The sequence below is a fragment of the Meleagris gallopavo genome, chromosome 4 (genome assembly GCF_905368555.1).
Source record: "Meleagris gallopavo chromosome 4, MGAL_WU_HG_1.1, whole genome shotgun sequence".
Taxonomy (NCBI): domain Eukaryota; kingdom Metazoa; phylum Chordata; class Aves; order Galliformes; family Phasianidae; genus Meleagris; species Meleagris gallopavo.
The window spans coordinates 30100308-30123268 of NC_139407.1; the positions used below are offsets into that span (position 1 = coordinate 30100308).

The following is a 22961-nucleotide window of genomic DNA, read 5'->3' on the forward strand; positions in this document are numbered from 1 at the left end:
TCATCCTTTACACACTCAGATACATGCCCTGTATATAACTACAAGAAACACATGTGCACCTGATACGTACAGATGCACCCCATGTGTAGTCATAGTATGCACTTATGGAATGATTCAAATGTCAGGCTGAAGGCCCGTGGCCTGCACTTTGTGCGGATTGTTTTAAGTCTCTTTACTAGATTTAGAGCAAGGATCTGAAGCACAAGTTTATGAGGAGCGACCGAGGGAACTGAGGTTGTTCAGTCAGGAGAAGAGCAGGCCCAGGGGAGACCCTGTGGCTCTCTACAGTTGCCTGAAGGGAGGTTGTGTTGAGTTGAGGGTCAACCTCTTCTCCCAGGTAACTAGCAATAGAACGAGAGATAATGGTGGCTCCCCACCAGGAGAGATTTGTTTTGCATACTAGGAAAAATCTCTTCTTGGAAAGAGTGGTGATGCGTTGGCACAGGCTGCCCAGGGAGGTGGTGGAGTCAATGACCCCTGGAGGTGTTGAAGAAAACTGCAGATGAGGCGCTGAAGACTGTGGTGAGGGTGCATTGACAGTTGAACTTGATACATCTTAGAGGTCTTTTCCAATCGTAGTCCTTCTTTCATTCTGTGGTTTCTGCTTTAGAGGTGCAATGGCATAGTTTCAAGAAGAAACATTATGTATAGAGACCTGAATGTGCTCATTCTCTCTGCGAGAGAGAACTTCAGTCAATTGATATTGTTAGAATTTGTTTTTCTGAAAGGATTGTACTGGTTGCATCCTCTGTAGAAGGTAACTCCAAATGTATTTTTTTTTACTGATAGTTTTTTATTTTTTTCTGCTTTCGTGGGAGAAAAATGTACATATCACACAGTCATTTGCCTTTTTCCTATTCATTGATCTGCTAATAATTTCTTTTTCATCCAGCAGTCGATTTTCTTAGGAAATTCTTTGGAATCAAATTTCTTAGGAAGTTCTTCAAACTTGTTAGAAAGCAGCTGAGGTGGGGGATGAGACATTATAATGCCCTTAGAAAGCTGACTGGTTTTCTTGCTTTTGAATCTGCTTGATTTAAACAGGTGAATGCAGTTTTTGAAAGTCATCATCCTGTGCATATTAACTCTCCAGAATGGAAGAGAAAAACAGTATGCTGTCACTCTGAGGTAGCAAGCAACTCCTGAATTCAGTCTGTTATTATTATTTCGGTAGCTAATTGCCTTGTGTTATGTCTGTCAGATGGAGATAACAGCTCTGGATTAGCACATCGCTCACTGATTTGATTATGTAGTGGTGTGGGAGAAGAGGAAGGACTTGGTTTGTTAAGGAGTGGAGGGAAAATGGGCATTTCTGATCAGCGGTATGTTTAGACATTTTCAGCTTGAGGTGGTGGTCGGTCATGCCCTTGCTGAGTAAATGTAATATTAACAATAGAAACCATGTACACATTGCAAAAGTATGTCCTTTTGGCCTAGATCCAGAGATTATTTAATGCTTCTCTAAGGTGGCACTTCAGTCTAATCCTACACTGCATGTTACTTCTATTTTATTGGTGATATCAGCTGTGGACATTCAAAAATAACTTGGTTCCATGTACCCTCCTACTGTCTTTCATGAGAGAAAGTTTAATTGATAAAATGATTATGTTTTAGTTTGCAGAGCTGCTTTGCTGTCCATAACTGATGTTTTGCAGAAGTGTGCAGAAATGTTACATAGCGAGATGGAGGGGTCTCCTAGAGGTCCTGTTCAGACTATGAAAGAAAATGAGAAACTATAGATTTTGCTGGGGAAAATAAGAGCAGGCACTGCCCTGAGCTGAACCTCCTGTGTAAGAAAGCCATTCCCATTCATTTTGAGCACTGCACGTTCCTTTCCTTGAAGGTAACGACATGTTGCTGTAATGCCACTCTTAGGAGTGCTGGTATGTGTGACACAAAGAGATTACTTAATAACCAATTTTGCAACAGGGGAAAAATAAAGCTCCACCTTATCCTTTGAGATAAGGTATTCTTGGCTCCTTAAGTAACTTCCCCCAGGCTTGCTGTCCTGCCTTTGCACTGGGGTGGAGGATGTGGGATTTCAAGTCTGGCAGCTCTCTTACTTGAAAGCAGGGTAGCACCCTGGCTGTGGCCCATAGGAGAAGGACTAGCTCTCGTGTAAGGTGTTTTGTCCTGTTTTTCAATGGATTCTCAAAGTAATGGTGTGGAGAGTATACCTTAGCACTGAATTCCAGAAAAACTTCTGTTATAATGAAAATTTTTCTCTGGATTTCATTAACATTATAGGATTTACTGCATACATAGCCTAAAACAGGGACTTTGTAGGAATGTCTGAGGACGTCTTTTGCCATTTTAGCTAATTGCTCCCCATGCTTCCATCTTCTTGTTCTTGACCATGTTGTGTCACTACGCCTTGTTGGTAGAAAGCTGTGCTGTGGTGGTTTGATCAATGAAGAGAAAGATTGCTGTAAAAATCATTACCTTAATTAACAGAAGATAGAAGATACGAGAAAGCTGTTGTATTTAGCCATTTACTTTGTTTTCTTCTTTTCTTCTCCCACTGCAACCCTCAGTTTTGATGACTATAGACTGATCTTCTCTGTATTCAGAAACAATCAGAAGACCTGTTTCATATCAATTCAAGTTTCTAATTGCTTCTGAAATAAGTACAATAAAAAAAAAAAAAACATGTGAAGTTCTAGCACAGAATGTTCTTCATTATTTTTCTTTAACTGCAGAGCTAGTCAGCGTAGGCTGCATTTCATTTAGTTTTGCAAAAGCAAGATGCTGAGGACTTAGGGACTGCCTTTTTTTCCCTCTTTCTGTGCAGCAAATGGCATGACTTGGGACCAACAGGCACAGATGGGAACCTGAATGCTGCCCCACACAGTTAGTAAAAACAGGTTGAGTGGTTTGGATTTTTCCAGCTGTGAAGTGTTTGGATGAAAGATTTCAGTTGAAGTTCTGTCCAACTTTGGTTCTCAGGACACTTGACAAGATACTGAAGTGTGCCCTTATCTGTTTTATAAAAAATGACAAGGTCCTAGTGCTATGGCTCCAGTACTTTGGATAATATACTACATCCCTATGGAAAAGTTGGGAGGTGTTTTTCTGTGTGTGGATTAATTAAGTCAATTGTATAAGTGCTGCAACCTCTGTGAAATGTAAATCGCTCGTAACATGGTTTGTTCAGAGCTCTGTTGTCCTTCAAATAATATCACTTGAGTCATTAGTTAGCTTGGTGTTGGTAAATCTGTGAGCATGTTTACTGTTGCACTTTCTAACCTGTGTTTGTTTCACCTACTGTTGCATGAAGTATCTTTCTGGTTATTGCAAATGCTTTTCATATGTTGGTAGGGATCAGGGTTAGCTTTGAAGATGCTGGGGTTGTGTGAGAAGGTGCTGAGAACTCCTGAAAGCTCTATGAGAAAAATCTGCAAAGCTCATATGGTGATAAACTGACTTTACATAAGGAGCGTTGGTCTGCACATATAGAAGAAATGCAGAAAATGGTTTTAGAACAGCTGAGTCAACATATGATGTACTTCACTCACTGCAAAGAGAAGTTTGTATTTTTTTTTAAAGCAAGGGTAAGTTCTGTATTGCATGTAAGGTACTTGGCAGCAAAGAGTGATACATTCTATACCATTCTGACAATGGCTTTCCTTATAACCAAACTAAATTTCACATTTTAGTTTGCAACAATTTCCCCTTGTCCTGTCACAACAGATCCTTGCTAAAGAGTCTGTCCCTTTTTTTTCTTGTCCCTTTAGTTACTGAAGGGACAGCTCTCCTTTAGATACTGAGCGGATCATCTTGGGGATCAGCCACAGTATTTACTCAGTTCTAGGGTTCACATTCTGCTTCTATGGAGACCTGAATCCATAGCAAGCAAATCATTTGATCATTCCCTGCCTCAGCTTCTCATCTGCAAATTGACCAATTATACTCCTTCTTGCTGCTAAGGATTGCTAATGTTCCAAAAGAGGAACTGCCACGTAGTAGGAGTTGCACAAGAGATAGCACCAAAGCACTTTCCAGCTGTTGAGGTGATTCACCCTGAAATGCAGTTACTCTTTTGCTACATTTTCAGATTCCTCCAGCATGTGGTGGCTCTCACATAAGCCAGTGCACTCCCACCCAGTCTGTTGATCTTTACATTGCAACATCATATGCTAGCAATTTAGACTTTCCTTTCACTTGGATTGTATTCCTACTCTTGTTGCCCAGCACTGTGGGAACTTCCCTAGAAATGAAAAGGGACTGAAAAGAGAGACAGAAACCTGTAGTGCTTCCTGAAAGGAAGCGTGCTGCAAGAGCAACAAGCCTTTTGTAAATGCAGCTCCCTCTACATTCCTTCCTATCTGGTGCCCTGTTGGCAGGAGCTTGGCCTTCTGATACACCCAACCTTAGCTGCAGTATGCCTTCCAGAAAATAAGCTGTTGCCTCTCTATGTTGAATTCCAACTGCAGCCTTGGAATCAAGGTTGGCTTGCAGTGGGGCTGTTCTCTCTTATGATGTAGTACTGCAGTGTTGGGAACTTACAAGGACTTCCCCTGAGCTGCTTGACACTTGCCAAAGAAATGGGATGCTGGCTAGGTAGATCTCTGCCTGGCATGTTTTGGTTGCTGACTTTTTCCCTGTCTTCACTGTTTGTTTCTCAGGCTTCAGACAATTGACTCTTGATGCAGCAAAAGATGGCTAGTAGTTCAGGCTCTTAAGAAAACACAGGCTTTGCTTCAGACACCCTTGTGTCCATCAACATTTATAGTAATGATGATATAGTAAAAATTTATAGTAATTTGCTGTGCTTACAAAATAAGGGGAAGAATATTAGAAGTTTTTATTCTGGAGTCAGTGGCCTGGAAAAATGGCAGTGGCTTCCAGCTGAAGACCTAAGTACATAGACTCAGTAGCTATGAAAATCAAGGCTCTTATTTATATTGGAGAGTGATCTAAAACCTGCCCGCCTGTATTCATTTAATAGGGCTAATTGCAGGTAGGTATTAACTTGGTGATTAATGAGATAGAAATAGGGAAAACAAGGCCAAGATTTTCAGGCAAGAAGGGCTGTTTTGGATATATCCATTTTGGGTGGTAATTCAGGGCATTTCTAAAGGAGACATGATTTTTAAAGAAACTGTGATCTTTTCTTAATGTGGATGCCAGAAAATCTGAAAGTACTGTGAACAGCTTAATCTAAAACTTAGAGCAAGCAGCCGTGCCCAGCACAACTCTCTTCCTCTGCTCTGCTCCCCAAAGCTGTGCTTTTGAAAAGTTTTCTTTAAGTAGAATCCAAGCAATGCTGGCCAGATTAGATCAGTTAACAGCAGGGCAGGTTCGATGGCTTCTGTAACCTCTCATAGCTCCAAAGAGGAGAAAAAGAAAAGCAGCTTATGGGGTTGTGGGTAAGAGTCTAGCAATGGCTTATATAAAGCTCAGTGGTAATGCCCCAAACACATTTATTGTTATGTGTAAACAATTTGTCGATCCATTAATTTATTGTGGTATCTTTTAGCTGCTGTTGACATGTGCCTTCTTGGCTTCATGACACACGTTCTGATCCTTTCCTAGCAATGACTGACTTAATTTCCTGTTTTTGAATTTTGTAGAATTTTCTAAAAGCCAGATGAAGACCTTACTTTTAATTTTTCTCTTCCTATTTTAGGCCTTCCTGACTCAATTATTTGAGCTCTGTCTTTTAGAACTATCCTGTTCTCTGAGGCTAGCACACATTTTAAACATGCTTTTCTGGAATGGCTCTTGAGTCTTGCTAGGAATGTGGCATTTCGTCTGGGTCATTGATAGGAGGCAAGTGAGCATGTGTTTAAAACTGAGAAGTCCAAACTTCAGAAAGATGGCTAAGAATACTTTCTGTCTGGCTAACTATAGTCTTGTTATATGGGAAGCTTTTAAAGATTGCAGAGGTCATCTCACACGAAGATTAAATAAGCCTTTTGAAGATATTGAAAATCTAGGAACTTGCTGATAACAGAAGATTCTCGTACTTACATGCTGTCTTCCACTACCCAGTTCAGTTCCCTTCCCCCTGTAGTTGTTTTATTGCATGATTAAATACTGAGAAGTAATACAAATAAGTAACGTGCTCTTTGCTCAAGTTCACCACTTAAGTAATTCAGTGAAGGTTTTTGGTCCTCTCTTGAACTTTTCCATCCTTGCAGTGAAGATAGGATCCATTATGAGAGCTGGCAGAACTGAAGAGAGCTGTGCTGTTTCTAAGCTTGTCCCTTCTTGCTTTATTTTTCAGCTGAAATCTAGCTTGCATTTTGTCTCTCTCTGAACCTCTGTTTTCTCTTTTGCCCAGTACTACACTTCTCGCTACTTTTCTGTTTTCCTCATGGTCTTTATTAGGTTGTGAACCCCATACTGAATGTTATAGTTGCTCTGTTTATTAAGTGTTTGGCCCCATCCCTCAAAAGCCCATCATCTGATCAAGTCACATGGACCATTTTCTTTGGCCAGCAGCCACACAGCATGCAGTAATTAGCTTATTGCATATTGTTGTCATTTTAAATGCCTTAATGCCTGAAGGCCATCCTGATCTCACTTTGTTCAGAATAGCTGGTTACAGGTTTTGCAGTCATTGTAGGTGTGAATTATTCTGTTTCTGCCAGTCAGTCTCTTGCCCAGCATCCTTTGTCCAAATCCAAGCATCCATTTGATGTTTCTGGTCCTCTGGTTTACGCCCAGACCCTTAACAGGCCTTTGGTTCCCATCATGGAAACCTCTTGCAGAGGTGACTTTGTGACCAAGCATCAGCACTGTGAGACATGCATGTTTCTGCACTATTGAAATTGTTACTGTGACACGAAGAATCAAAACTGTTCCAGTTACACAGGCTTTCCTCAGTTTGGAGAGAAACACATCTTTTATGTGGTTCTGCTGCTTCTTTACTCTTGGAAGCAGTAGTGATTTGAATCTGGATTCCTCTCTAGTTGGAACATCTCTTTGTTTAGATTTCAGTCAAATTTCAACAAACTACTCAATGAAGCCTTGTGAGCTTTACCTCTTGGTTAAATTCCTATTTATCTGTCTTGAGTATTAATGTGTTCTGAACCTCCTGTAGGAACTAAGTGCTGAGCCCAGGAGTGTGCCTGGTCGGCCCGTCTAAAGAATTGCTTATGGCTTTTATTATTGGCATCGGTTTTCAGATGCATTAACGGGAATAGCACTTGATGTTTACCCTGATTTAGAGGAAATAATGATGTCCCTTGTTTCTGATGCATGAACCAGCTGTATTCATTGTCATGCCTTCTGAATTTCTGTGTCTTTTCTACCTAGAGTTTACATCCCCCTGATCCATCATTGAAAATATTCTGGTTTGTCTGTTGTTTTGTGGAAACTTGCATTTTCATCTGTGGGAAAGTTAATGTTCTTTAGATTGCTTACGGGAAATTATTAGGTACTGTATGATATAGGAGGGGAGGATTGTTTCTGTTCTGTACTAGCTGTGCCCTGAGTGGAGTGTTGCCCAGGCCGTGCATCCTATTCCATTTGCACCTGGGCACATGGTGTGATAGCTGCATCCCGAAGTGGGAGCTGGTTGGGGTGGAGGTGCCAGCCTTGGAAGATGGTTACTACCTGTAACCCATTTGAATCAGGTAGAGTTAAGTGCACTTAGCTCAAAGCAACGTGGCCTTTTGTTCTTATTTCTTGAGCTGATTTGAAACTAAGCAGGGCTTACTTCAGGAGTTTCTTAGTGCTACTTTTAGTATCTCCCTTTTAAAATGGATCATCCCTGTGATTTATTTGTCCTTCTGGCCCATCAGCTTTTTATGTCATTTATTTCCTTGGATTCTTGCACGAAATGAGAGAGATTCTTCCATTGCCACTTCAAGTTTTGAAAAGCCACTAAAAACTGCACAGACTCACTATGATCCCCGCGATGTGTTGCCACATTAAGCTGTGTGCTTGGCAGCAGCAGCACCTTACTGTCCATAAAGACACAAAGATGTCACACGGTCTTCTGACAAAGCATGCAGCAGGCTGCATCCTTTGGCAGTCTCACCTGCCAGCCTCACATGACTTCAGAGCTGCTGCAGGTGCAGGTCCCAAAATGTTGATGACTCTATGGAACAACCTTTCAATAAAGGTAGCAACTCATAAATAGTAAGAATAAAAGCCACATGCTCTAGGAGTGTGTCAGGAAGCCATATATATAACTAAACCTTCCTCACCCTGGGGATATGCTCTGTTTCAATTCTACCCAGATATGAGACAGATTTGTTAGGCTATGAAAATGGGCAGAGAACAGCACACCTTTGCCTTCCTGTGTTAGGTTAGCTGTATCTCAAAGTTGGATGAAGTTAGTTGCCATGTGCTGAACAAAATGCTTCTTGCAGGTAGCCTGAAATTTCTGCTCAGGCCTCCGTTTTGAGTGCCTGGACACACACAGCTCCTGCAGCAGGAGGCACAAGGGGCCGGAGCAGTAGGCTTTAGGAGAAGTTGGCTGCATAGACATATTGGATGTAACCACATGAGCTTGTCCAAGCTTGACAAGGTTTAATATGACTCTCTGTTCTTTGGAAAAGAGCCTTGAAAGTGAAAATAAGGCCTGGCTGAAAAGTGCTGATACTTAACTCATTTTCATTGCTTTATAAACTTGTAATGTTAGTTTTTGAACTTGTTTTCTTCTAAGGAGCCAATCTGAGTTACTTTATGGACTAGTCTGGCCATGTTCTACGTCTCAATAGACCTCATCGCGTAGAAAAGATTTCTTCCTAGATATTATGTACCAGGCAGACTTTATCCTTTGATCTCATAACTTTCTGCTCTGTCCTCCAACTGACCAAGTTTTGGTTTTGCTAAGCAAAAGCTATTTCACTGTTTTCTTCAAAGAAGAAAGTTCATGTTTTAAGTAAGTGACAGTGTTATAAATGAAGTGTAATCACTTTCTGCTTGTTTGTTTGGGTGGAGATAATTGGAATGGCAAATGAATTTCATAGGTTTTCTGGTAGTAACCTACGCTTGGATTATTGCCACTGTCACTGATACCATATTACATAAACACATTTAAATACATCATATAAAAGGCTTTGTGAAAAGACCATTGTTGCAGGAGGAAGTTCCCCAGAAATGCTTAAATTCAGACTTTGTGAGAAATTTGTGGTAAGAAATTATAATGCTTTTTGAAGCAAATGTCGTTCCAGAACTAGTTGGGAAAAAACACCTTAACTCTGGATTTCTTTCACACTAAATATGTTTTTGCCATTTGGCACTTGTGTTAAAGCATGAATAGATCCACGTGTTTCAAACAATGTATACAGCTTACGCTTCAGAGGCTTTGGGATGTCAAGTTTGGGACGTCAAGTTTGGGACTGACATAATTATTCTGAGAGTGAGTAATTCCCTGCCTCAGGCACACTTCCCATGTGGGCATATCCCAAGATCTCTTCATCACTTACACTTAGCCAGATCTGGAACTGATTGTGCCAGACTTGTCCTTGTTCCTTCACAGAGCTGCATTGGCCCTCAGTGAGCACGGAGCAGCCATTTAGTGTGCTCACACAGCACGTACATCCTGCCTTTCACTCTCTAAAAAACATCATCCTTTCTTTCTTGGACAGAAAAGGATCCTCACAGACACTCTTCAGGCTTGGCTTGAGGCTTGTGCTGAAACAACTGCATAAACCACCAAGCAGTATTACTGGTATAGACACATGGGAACCTGGTGTGTCATATACATGTGCAGAGCCTGCCTTATCCTGCATCTTTCTGCTTGCCTCAGTGGGCAATAAGGAAACAGGTGCCTGAAAGGAGGCTGAGATGTGCAGGTAGCACGGGTGGTCAGGCTATGCTAACACATGAGTCTGGCAGTGGAACCGCACCCAAGCAGCTAATGGGTGATAGACAATTTATGAAGTCTGAAAACTTCAAGCCTGCAAATTTCTGTGTTCTTATTTTTCAGTACACATTTTTTGTCCTCTGTTTGCGTTTCTTTAATCCCCAGGTTCCCTTAAAAGGAATAACTTTGAAAAGGACTCGAGAGCATAGTTGTACATGGAAACAGCATGCTTGGGGTCCCTGGCTAGTTGAGGCAGGGTGTCTAGAACTGCTTTCTTCCCTCATGCTGTCAGCATGCTGCTGGGATCAGCGTATGTGCATGACTTAAAATTCAGGCAGCTTCACTCCCGGTGCTTTAACAAGACCATGCTTGGCCAGGACAGAGACAAGAGATGAACAGATATTCCTGTAGGAAGGGAGGGAAGGGAATGCTATATTTTACGAAACTTAAATTTAGTAATATGTGAGTGAGTTTTCAGTGATAAAACTGATTCAGGGAGACCATTGTGCACATACTCTGAGTTTAGACTCTGAATCATGAGCTGCTGTTCTTTAGTAGCTCTTAATGAAGGAAAAGATGCCATTTCAACCAAAATTTTTCGGGGGAAAAATATCTCTCTGGTGAGGACTGCTTCTTGCTTTATTAATGAAATGAGCCAGTTCCATTCCAAATTTGGTACTCAATAAAGTTTATCTTTGGGCAAAGAAAAGTCTAGCTTCAAAAGTTACTGCAGAAATAAGTGGGGAATCTGTGACCCTCTGCTGTTCTTCAGAAGGGGGAAAGTGCAAGTTGCTTTCGTTTGCAGGTGTCTTGCTGTGCATCGTAGGAGATTCTATAGCATAGTGAAATTCATGCCTCTGGTCAACCAGAACATTCTAGAATGAATGAGTTGCACACAGGAAATAGTTGTTTTCCTGAGTGAGAGCGGGTAGAGAGGGAAGAAAAGGCTGTGAACATGGTGGGCACCACAGGAGGAAATGTGTAGGTGGCTTGTGTTGAGTGCACAAGAGAAGTTTATGGCTCAGTGGGACCTGGATGATCAGGAGAAGTTTAGCAGTGGGCTTTATTCTCCCATCCTCCACCACGCTGCCGGATAGCAGTGTGGTGCATGTGTGTACTGTTAAATGTATCAGGCATTGCCATTTGTAGTGAATCGTTCTCATGGGAAAGCTCCGTTAGCCCAGTGAGTAGGAAATGTCTCAAAGTTGTGCATTGAGAGTATGTGTCAATTGTTTCCTTCCAGGCATTTTGGGAAGGGAGCCTAGAACTTTATCTCAGCATTTGCAACAGCGTAAACAGATGCTGAGTACTTCAAGTATGCAGAAAAGGAAAACATCTTGATTGGCCACTCTGAACAGACTGTGAGAGAAAAATTAAAAAGAAAAGGGAAAAAAAAAAAAAAAAAAAAAAAAGGGAGTGGGAAGGCACGGAAAAGGACGAAAAGTGACGTTAACTAAGGCTCTCCCATGCAGAACAGTGAAAAGCAGCTAAGTAGTGCAGATGTTGGCCTGTATATATGCAACTTAGTTTCATATCACCAAAATCTGTACTGTGCACACGTGATCAAAAGATTAAAGAGATTGTCCGGTTCTGTTGGCAGCATATTAAAGCATTAAGACTACGGGCTTACTATGATGTGTTTGTATTATCAAGCTGACCACAGAATTAAAGTGATTCAAAGGAGGACGTTGTCTAAATAGAAAAAGCCAGAATCACCCCATCTATTTTCATCTGGCTTTTGCATTTGATCTTGTAAGAATTCCTTGGACAGATAGCGCTGCCCCATGTTCCCATGTTTCCCAGGAGCCATCCCTAACCTAACACCTGCTACTTGTGCTCAGATAAGATTTCTCTATCCCTGTGTAGCATTTATGCCATCTGCTGTGTTACAGCTGATATTTCCAGTTTCTGGAATAGCTTTCCTGGCTTTGTGTGCCACAGCAAAGACTTGTTCTCAGATGTTGATCTGCAAGTATTTCTGTAGGTTTCACCAGCTTTGGCGTTACTGCTCTGCCTGTTTCCAAGAGCCTCTGTGTTTTGAGCCCATTTTGGAAAGATCGCTGTGCTTGTGCTCTGGGCTGGAGGCAGCAGATGCCCGTCCCTTTCCTCCTGCCGTTGTTGTACTGCCTCACTTTGGACCTTGCTCGATCCTGGATTTCTGTTTCTTTTTTTGTCCTGCTCCCTGAGATGACAAGTTATTGGTACTGTGCCGGATGGTTATACAGCGTTGGCAGCCCAGAGCATCAGGAGATGTGCACGTAGCAGTGAATTTGCTGTCTCCTAGACTGTGCACTGTGGAGTTTCAGCAGTGAGCTTTATGATGCCTTACACTAGACAGAACTGGCTAAAGAGTAACTTCACTCTGAGAGATTTTCAGTAACACTCTGCTATTTAATGTCTCTATATAATTAGCATTATACATCTTTGTATCTTTATATCTGTCTTATTAATTCAGTGCGACCTTCTGCATAGTGGCAGCTTGTACAGAAACTACAGCTTGCTGTAGCACTCTGTTCACCAGAAATGCTGTGATTTGTTTTAAGACCCATCACCAGCACTACTATGTCTATGGTTGAGCAGGGAGTTCCTTTATAAGCCTCTGGTCTCTGTTACAACTTCCACCTAACAAATTACTTTGGAGCCAAAATGCATCACATGTAGTGCCAGTCTGAGGATGAGTGTGTGTCTTATTGGAGAATTTCTTTCTCTTCTAATTTTCTTAGCCTTTATGAATAAAAAATGCAGTTCTTAAGGAGCCTTTTTTCAGATGCTTTTCTATGCTTTAGTAACTCAGTAACGGTTTGCACTTAAAATTTTTCATTTGTCCTCTGTGTTTTCTTTTTGAAGGAGTTACTCTTAGAGATCTGTGTACGTGAATAATTTTTCTGGGCTATGAAGCATGCATGTGGATGGGTGTGAGAGGCAGTGTTATATGCATACGGCACGAGCTATTTTCATAAGCCTCTAGCCCAATCCCCGAATAGGGCTCGTTATTTCATTCTTTGCATAGTCCTTGGGCAATACCAATAGCTCTGTTACAATTGTTGTCAGGAAGGGCCATGCTGGTCAAGCAGCCTCAGATGCTTTCTGTATAACATTTCACTTGCACAGTAGGTGAACAACTCACCAAACTTTACAGCTGGCCTCAGGAGTGTGTGGAATTTGAAATGACAAAAGCAGAGTCTCAGCAAGGAAAGTACCAGACCTGACATACCTCACAGATAAATTGAGAGAAAGGTTAGGAGTGCATTTTTGAATAGTCCCACGTACAGCTCTGCCGGTGGGCTGCCTGATCATCCATCATCACACACTGCCATTGCTGATCCACGGCTGTCTCTTTTGGTGTCCTCAGACAAGGTGTCTCACAAGAGAATAATGTTTTCAAAGGTTGTTTTTCAAGGGAAAGAATAGATTGTTATGGAAATTGAGGATTTTGTGACAAAATTTTGAGTTTCTTAATCTCAAAGATTGGACATAGAGCAATTGCATAAACAGTGAAGTTAACTCATAGCTGCTCTCTGTGGCTTTACTGTTGTGCTGACATTTCCAAAGCAACTTCCTGCAACTGCACAAATAGATGCTTAATCTGGAACTATGTAATGCTGCTGAAAAGGAAACAGCGGTAATAGGTGCAACTCACAGACAATCTCAGAGAGCAGTGCAAACTGCAATAAGGAAAGGAAGATCTGTGGAGATGAGTAGATAGCAGGGGCTAGTTTTCCACCTTACTTTCTCAAGTGAAGCCTGACTTTTGTTGCTTGCTTAACTCGGTTCTTAATCCTTAGTAAAAGGGAGAGAGGTGTGGGCACAGTCTGCAGGACTCTGTATCTGGTGTCAGAGAAGCATATCTGCCTTGAGATGCCGTCACTGTTGTCTTCTCAGGTGCCACCCTCATGATAGAACTTTCTGTGGGTTTAGGAGTGATGAAACTTATCATAGAATCACAGAATGGCCTGGGTTGAAAAGGACCACAATAATCATTTAGTTTCAACCTCCCTGCTATGTGCAGGGTTGCCAACCACCAGACCAGGCTGTCCAGAGCCACATCCAGCCTGGCCTTGAATACATCCAGGGATGGGGCATCCACAACTTCCTTAGGCAACCTGTTCCAGTGCTTCACCACCCTCTGAGAGAAAAAATTCCTCCTAATATCTAACCTAAACCTCCCCTGTCCCCTTCACTTTCTGCAGTGTGTTTCAGGAGAGCTGATAAATGTACTCTTTGGGAGATAGCTGTGGGTGCTGGAGTCAGGGCTGAGAGTGTTTTATCTGTGCTTCTCATCAAAGCCACAGCAGTCACAGAGGCTGGTGTCTGAAGGCTGCAACGTGGGATGGCCTCTTCTGTCTTGGAGGAGCCAAATGAGTTGGTTCAGCAGGAAGGATTTCAGCTCTCCTAAAGCTGGAGCCTTGGCCTTGTACTAAGTATGTGATCTGATATAGTTGCATGTGGTTTTAGCAGCTATCCATTCACATGAGGTGTAAGTATATGTTAAAAATAGCTGCATATGAGGTGTAAATGTACGCTAAGAATAGCTGTATGTGAGGTGTAAGTATATGCTAATAATAGCTGTATGTGAGGTGTAAGTTTATGCTAGGAATTGATGTATGTGAGGTGACTGAGCCAGTGACTCTGCAGAAGGGTAGCTCAGCAGAAACTCATTTCTGGGTGTGAGCAGAAGCAGATACAGGCACTTGTTCACATGTGCATTTAGGGCTTATTTATTCAGATAAATATACTTTAGTTAGTAGTAGAGTATGTATGTATTTAGCTGCACTGGTTGGATACATGGAGAAATGAATGGGGAAACCAAATTTTGACAAAAGCATAAAGCATCATCATTTATCTGAAGCAGCTGCTTTTAAAGCTTGAAGAAAGAAAGCAGAATCATCTAGGCACAGAGAAAGAAATGTTTTCTTTAATCAGAAGGAAAGGTTTTTATCCCAGGCTGGTAAAAGTATGGAAAGCTCTGAAAATAGAACATTTTTGATCAAACCCATCAGAAGTAAATAGCAATTGGCAAATGTAGTTTAAGTGCTCTTTTGAAATAAAAGCATTTAAGAAACGGAGGAGGCATAAGTTGTATTTCCAGTGAGCATACAAAATTTGGCACTTAATTCTTACTTTGGAAAGTATCAAGAACTTTGCAGTAACTCGTGTTGGTAGTCCTTCCTTGCTGCTGTAATATCCTCGTGGTAGTTGGATGCACAATGGACTACATGCTCAAGTGATATAAATTTTGTTACTCTTTGCTTTTCAATTAAACTGGATCAGTTTGCAGAAAGTAAGTGTGCAGTCTGACCAATGTATTTTGCAAAACAAATGGGAAAAAATAATGTGGAATGTCTAGCAGTCAAAGTCAATATTTGCTGTATTCCTATTTCTTAGGTCATCACACTGTTTACATTGGGGTCCATGTGCCGAAGAGCTACAGAAGAAGGCGGCGTCATAGGAGAAGACCTGGGCACAAAGAAAAGAAAGAAAAGGAGAAAATTTCTGAGAATTACTCTGACAAATCAGATGTAGAAAATGCTGATGAGACAAGCAGCAGCATCCTCAAACCGCTCAGTAAGTACTGGTGTTGATTGTCACTCACTACAATGGTCCATTGTCCAGTGATTTGCTCCTGATCTGATCATGATAGAGAAAAGTGGATCAAGGAAAACAGTCACCTTGTGTTGCAGGATCAGAATAATCAAAATTACTTGCTATCGGATGGTCGTTGTGACTTGGAAAAGGCCAGAGCGGATATTTCATCCCTCTGTGTTACCTCAGTTTGCTCCTGAACTAATGCCAGTCAGCAGCAGGCCAGCGTTTTTAGAAGCAAGTTGACACTGTGTGTAAGGAGATAGCAAGGAAACACAAAGACTGAGGACGTGCTTGGACAGATCAGTTGCAGCTTCTGCCCTGGCTCTCAGGATGAATATACCATGGTTCAACCACTCCATGATTTCCTCTAGAAACGGTTTTCTCAGAGCAGGTGGACAAGCACTAAGACCATAACTATAGGCTGTGAGAAACACATCCTCTTGGGATTTGGTTTCATTATATTAATAAGTTATGGGGAACAGCTCAGGATGGTATAGCTCAGATTCTTGAGAATAATTCCAGGTGGCTGAAGTTCTAGTACACAACTAGCTTGTAAGTGAGAAAACGCTTCCTGAGCTAGAGAGAGAAGCATGCAGGGGTCTTAAGACCTGGTCTTTGCAGAAAGATGCAAGTTACTCGTTTTGAAATTGTGCTGCTGCATAGTCATTGTATTTAAAGACATAAACATGGGATCAGGTCAGTCATGTCTGTAGGCCAGGCCTTTTATTCTCAGTAGTGCAGATACTTCAGAGAATGAAAAATAAGTCACAAACACCATTTGTTCTTCATAACTGTCTTTCTCCAGTTGTTCCCAAGGAAGTTTTCTTGTCAACACTCAGAAACCAGTAATTGGCTTTACACGGAAATAAATGATTATCTGTCTTCAGGAGCTCAAGAACTTTAATGTTACATTTTTACACTTAAGTCTCTGTTCTCTGTTTTTGCATGCCAGTGACCAAACCTGTAGAAATTCATTTTTGGATTCCGGATACATTGATTTCCTGAGGGAATGATTTCCACGAGTTGATGGTTCTGATGGATTAAAAACCTATTTTTTTTTTTACCAGATTTTGATTTGCTGCCTTTTGTTTTGCTAGTCTTTGTTTCTGATGTTTATTTGAGACAGGGTAACTGTATTTTTTTCCTGTTGTTTTCACATTTCAGTATGTTCTTGTCTACTCTTTCTCAGCATGTGAACATATGCAGTCTTTTCATCTCCCTGTCTGAGCATTTCCCTAGTCTCTTTCAACCTGACCTATTTGCACTATGTACTTTGGGAATGGGATCACTTAAATCCCACGTAATATTGCAGGTGACCCATGCAATGATGTTAATATTTACATAATTTGTAACTTTTTCTGTGTAGTTGACCATCTCATGTATCCAGATATTTTACCAGGTTCTGGCTGTGGCTTGCTGTTGCGCACTGATGGCCAGATCTTTTTACAAGCAGGCACTGTTAATTTAGAACACTGTAAAGGATAGGAGTAGTTCAGGTGACTATCTTGGATTTCCAAACATTGAATTACTTGCTGTCTCATCTCCTCAGTTTTTTTCCCTCTTGTTCTGCATGTGTAGTGACACCAGACCTCCTTCAGAAATTTCTCTTTCTGTTCTTTATAAGTGTTTTTTTTTATTTCCATTTAGGTTTCTGTTCTTTAGATGGTTAATGATCTGAGATAGTTGGATATTGAGGCTGTACCAGCTTCAGTGTTTCTTACTGGAACTTTGTTGAAGGTTTTTGAGTGTCTGGTTGGCCTGTGTGTGTGACGTATCCAGCTGCTCTCTTTGCTGACATGAAAAGTATGTCCAAGAGAAGATCAGTTCTCTGCACATGAAAAGAAGATAACTCACCAACCTAGTCTGCCTTTCATTATTGGCAATCGTGGCAAGAAATCTCAGTATAACCCTTTTTGTTTGTTTGTTTTTTTGTTTTTAATCTAAAGCTCATTTTCAAAAGAGGGCTAAGAATATGAGTAACAAAGAATGGGGAAATTCTCTGGAGTTAGAAGAAAGCTGGAATGAAATATTTTGCTTATATTTGAGGCAGCTTGTCAGAAGAATATATGTGACATGAGTTGAAATATCTTTTAGAACTCAACCCTGAGGCTTAGAAGAATGGGACAGGCAAAGGACGTTTGTGAGGGAGTGAGGGGTGTGATTTGGCAAAAGGAGAAAATTTGCTTGCAGTGTGGCCCCAGTGGAGGAAGAGTTGGATTTTGATTTTCTTCTTACATGGGGGAAAATAAAAGAAAATAGCAGAAACAAGATGGGAAATGCAGAGGTTGGAGACAACCAGGCCTGATTCAGGGAGAGCGAACATTAGCTTAACATGCCCAACATTATTTTACATTGATGAATAGTTATGAAGAGATGGCACTGGTCAGAGAGCTAGGCCAACTGTGCAGTCTTTCTGGATCTACACTTGGGGTACACAATGTTTTGGTGCCTTCAGAGAAGAAAAAAATCTGTGCTGGATGCCAAGGAAAGCAGAAGTCCTGAACCCACTGTTAAGGGATCTGAGAATAGAAGAGTTGAGGGTTTTGCAGTTTGTTGGATTAAGAGCTGCTGGGACAGCTGTGTTAATGGCCTTTGCATAATGTTCCTTTGGCTGGATGTGACCAGGGCTAGTCATTATCACCTATGCTGACCACTAAAAATGGTATTGGATTCCTGCAAGTTTCAGGGACCTGGCAAAAACCGAGACTCAATTAATACTGTGTGGCAGGTATGATGTATAAGATACTGTCTTCAGAAATTATTCAGAGAGGAATAATATGTGTATGAAAGCATAATGAGACAGTAAAATGAAAGTGCCATTTATGTAGCTACTGGTGAGATGAGGAGACTGAATGGTGAGATAATTTAATCTTTTTCTTAGCATTGGAAGATTTTCATATATTCTGGGTTTTTTGATTGTTTGTTTCTTTGTTTGTTTTTGTTTTGTTTTCTCAACTATATTTTAAAGCAAGCAAACCCCAATTTTAAATTAAGGAAACCCAAACATTTCAGGGAAATATGCATTGTGTCTGAGTCTACAAAAACAGTAATTTACGTATCTACTTCTCTGTTGTTTTTTGCAATTATTAGCTTGGCCAAGTAATTGTCAGTCCAGATGGAATATAATTCTTAGTTTGTCTTCAGATATAAGGACAATCATGTAAAGACTGACTTGTGAAATCTCTATTAATTAAGTTGTCTAAACAGTACTCTGAACTTTTGTTTTTTGAGCAGAAAGCTTAAGTCGTGTTTTTATTTGATACATTTCTTTTATTTCTTGATCTGTGAAGTCTAAGCCTATATATCTTACCTGAAGTTGATTCTCAGCTTCTTTGGTAAAAACCCTGTGATCAGATTTTTCCCAAATTTGGATTTGAAACAGGACGTCAAACTGCTAGTACCACAGAAACGAACCTGATGAAACATGTCTGTGGATGGAATCAAGCAAGCAGTCAGTCCATAAATGCAAATTTGCCTATGAACATTTTGTTCTTGCTCAAAACCAGTCTAGTTACACGTTAGTATTTGAGAATCGGTGCAGTTTGGAAGTATCAATACTTCTTTAAAAAAAGCAAAATAAAATCTATGTCTTGTTCAGCCAAGCAAACCATGCTCTGAGATTTTATAAACAACCTTCAACTCTCCCATCTGGAGAGAATTAAGCAAATGAAACGGGTACATGTGTACTTTACCTAATGTAACTTATTGCTTAAGAAAGATGCCTCGCTCCTTTAAAAACCCGGATGGGAATATTGTGTGATGTGCTGAGGAGGAGGAGGTATTAAGGCGATGTTCCTGCTCCAAGCCCTTTCAGGGTATTCCAGGCCTGCGGGGGCCGTCTCTGTGCTCAGAGAGAAAATTGGTTCACGCCCTTGTTTTCAGGCAGGACTGCTGACACTGGTGCTAGCTGAAATGTGGCTTCCTTTAACCGCAGACTGTTACAGATCCCTGCTCCAGGTGAGGTATACCAGCACCTCAGTTCTAAAAGTAGCCGCTCAAACTGGCCTGGCCTTGCTTCTCAATTACAACCAGTAAGAATGAAATAAACTTTTAGCAGTGGTTATTCGGTACCATCCAGGAAAGTGGCATGGAAGTATTCTTGGGAAAAATGTGTGTGATTTCATTACTTTAAGCAGGCTTTAAATAGCCTCTTCTTACTTGCTTAAAACACATATGAGAGTGAGAAAATAAATATTTATGCAGTTGGAACACTGAATTGTTTCTAGAATACCTGACCTGCAGAAGGAGAAGTACGGCATATTGAAAGAGATTGGGTAAAATTGGGTTTTCAGAGAGAAAATTAGTAGTTTTGCAGTGCTAATGTCTGTGATATTGACCTGCTAGAATTTTAGGCACATCCTCTGTCAGTCCTGGTTAACCATCGTGGTGGGTTGGAGGGAAGACTCAGCTGGAAGTGAGTGAAAAGCCACAGAAAATTGTCAGCTGGCATGTGCAGTGGTGTCAAGCCTGGTTCCGCCTCCTCAGGTCAGCTGATTGCTCATCTTGATACAAGGCAGATGATATAGTTTGCTTTACTTGCAAGGAGTGAGAAAAGGAAGGAAAAAGGAAAGCAGATAGATGCTTCTTTTTCTGCTAGGCTGCCAGCTGACCCTTTTCTCTCTTCCTCATTCTTTCCCACAGCCATGCAGAGATTTTTTCCATGAGGAAGTGCATCTCCGGTTAGTCTGGGAAGGGGTTTCTTCTCAATGTGTGGTTGCTCTCCAAGTTTACTTGGCTCACCTCCCTGGTACTTGTTTGAGGTGGCTCATACCCAATGGAAGCATGTCTTTTGGTAAGCACTGCAGCAGCAGGCAGCTTGTAGACACTATGTTGGTGTACACAGCTGCAGGAAACTCTTCGTGGAAACACCAGTGCTTGTATGGAGCTTGCTTGGGTTACCTAGACCAACCCTGTGCTCCTTAGACGCTCAGCACGATAACAAAGATACAGATCTTTCTCCATTTTGAAACTGATGTTGTGTTTGGAATAACAGTACTTGACAAATATGGTACAGACTTAAGCATTAGAAGAAACAGAGGTAGAAAATGTGTGGTTCTTTGGAAGAATGGAAAATTCTTGTTGTTTAGTTTATCTGCAAAGCAAACGACTTCTGGAAGTTAAGAAACTGTCAGTGTATATTCAGAACTCTGAATTCGGTGGTGAGGGTAAAAACCTTTTTATAGGCAAAAGTGATTTCAAAGCAATGGAGAGCAAAAAGCCTTAAACTATAAAAACGCCTGGCCCTTTCCAAAATTGTAGTCTAGGATTGGTATTATAAATAATAGCTTGCAATACTATGCCTCAAGGCATTTTATGTAAAATAATCACCAAAATGATACCAGTAACATATGTTGCAAAATATTTGAAAATCCTCCATTCTTCAGAGTGATTTTAAAGCCAAAATAGCAATAAACATTCTCAAAACTTTCATGAAATTAACTAGAGGCGTGACTTCCTTTTGTCTTTTTTCATTTTTCAGTTTAAAAAATAGAAGTGAGAAGGTGTTGGCATGGCTCTTTTGTGCTTTGTGGTGGTGCAAAATGATATTCACTCCTCTGCTTTGTAAAATTTTGCAGAGCTGTTGATATGGTTTGCAGATTTGAGGAGAAGAGCCTTCATTCACAATTTTTGGAAAGAAGGTGATAGGCAAGTGGATCACCGCATCTCAGGTCCTTGAGTTCTCTTTCTTCAGAACCACAAAGTCTTGTTGGCTACCTGACTTAAGTTCAAGAGTACATGAAAACAGGACATTGGAACAGAGTCAATGAAGCAGGATAAAGAAGCAGCTTGCTTTGATGAAACAATAAGATGTCTGCTGTTGTTGCTCTTCAATTGTAAATATCAGGCAACTTCATCCTCATCCTAATTATAGGAATTTACATGCATATGAACACACACACACACATTCACACGTCTTTATCCTCCTCTTCCCCTCTAAAGACCAGGATGAAGTCTTAAGCAGTTCCCTTTGCAATTAGGGCAATGAGATTAGATTTTCCTGGTATGTTACTGATACTGGACAAGTGTAAAAGTTTTATGCCACAAGTTGTGGGATGTTGAGCCACTCTGTGATTCTATACGGCTTACTGACTGTTTTAATTAAAAACTACTTGTGGATCTGAAAAAATCAGTGTTGCTGAAGTGGGAGATTTGTGTGAATTCAGCATAAGGCTTTAAAAAAGTAGGATGGAGGAAAGGAAATGTAATATTTGCAGTGTACTGGAAATGGGCATTACAGAACACATATCCTTGTTCAGTGTCAGACATCAAAAATGACTGTGATAGTTAGCGTTGGCAGGGGATTCAGCAAGTACACAGACTTAAAAGCAACAAGTACTAAAGAGGCACCTGAAAAACTGATAACCTGCAATTTGTAATAGTATTTTCCTAGGACCTGCATCCTTTAAGACAACACAATCTGATTTTGGCAGAAGTGAATACGTGACAGATGTTTAAATAGAACTGCAGAATATACATTTTGGAAAATCTTCAGAGAGATAAGTAGCTGTGATTTGAGGCCATCTTTCATTTTACACTGTTAATGGCAGCTGTTCTGCACATGGTCCCATGAGGGCTAGGCTTACTGAAGGTTTTCTAAACCAGTTGAAGGGTGTAGCTATGACTCTGTTTACAGAACACAAAAACAGCAACAGGGGAGCAAGGTTGAAAATCTGGATCTGTCTGTCAGTGTGGTTTCTAGAGGACTTGTATAGCAAGAGAGAGTGGGAAGGGAATGATGTGTCATCCCATCAAAGGTTTGTACAGGTTTACAGTTTGCTGAGAGAAATTCCTCTTCCATCCGCCGAGTTCTTGAAAGTTTCAGTACTGAAATTACTCCTGAAGCCTCAGATGTGAGTTAGGAGAAGTTCTGTGCTGAAAGAGAAAACCATTGCAGCAGAGTCATTTTATTAAGGTACTATTTGAGGCTTGTGCTGTCTTTCTGGATGGTGATCTCTCACAGTGAAGGTGAGGTTTGGGCCGGATAGATCAGATTTGCTGTGCAGGCAACCCGTTACCCCCATACAGATGGCTTCTTCCTGGGCTATGGGTTAATATGTAGCTTTTAATAATTCTTATTTAAAAGGCATATTTCTCTCAAAACTGAATTCTGTATAACCTGGTGATAGGAAAGGTGGAACTCTTGAGAATCTGGCCTTCTTGAAGCTTGCTGTAAGTTTTAGGTACATGTACTAAGTCCGTACTGATGAATACTTGCATTTAAATAGTGCTTGGTAGGATGTTTTACATGGAGAAAGAACTGTAATTATAATGCATTGTCTGAGCCTGACAGATCCTTTAACATCAGTTGGCACCATTTTCTGAAAGGTGGTTAATCTGTGCTTGGTTTATCGAGATGCCTCAGGGATGTAAAAGATTTTGTGGTAGGCAATCTTGTAGCATGAATTCACCATGGTGATTTGTTTAAGTGGAGGCTTTTTTCATTTTTAATCCAAGTACAACAGTTCATCTGTTGGTTCTGGCTGCTGTGGGATGCAACAAAATTGATGTCATTAGTATCCTTAATTTCCTTTACATCTTGTTTTGCTTCTTGCATAATGAATACTTTTTTTGGCCCTTTAGGTTCTTCATGTCATCTGATGGATGTAAG

The 22961-nt window shown here is 40.8% G+C and overlaps 1 protein-coding gene across 4 annotated transcripts in view; it reads left to right on the forward strand.

Moving 5' to 3' along the window:
* Positions 1 to 22961, forward strand: part of SLC4A4 (solute carrier family 4 member 4) — a 221139-nt gene that overhangs the window by 59352 nt on the left and 138826 nt on the right. For all 4 annotated transcript variants that reach the window (XM_085222689.1, XM_085222693.1, XM_085222690.1 and 1 more), the window contains exon 3: positions 15152 to 15331. In XM_085222689.1, the coding sequence (XP_085078815.1) occupies positions 15152 to 15331 (180 nt within the window). The remainder of the gene's footprint in view (positions 1 to 15151; positions 15332 to 22961) is intronic.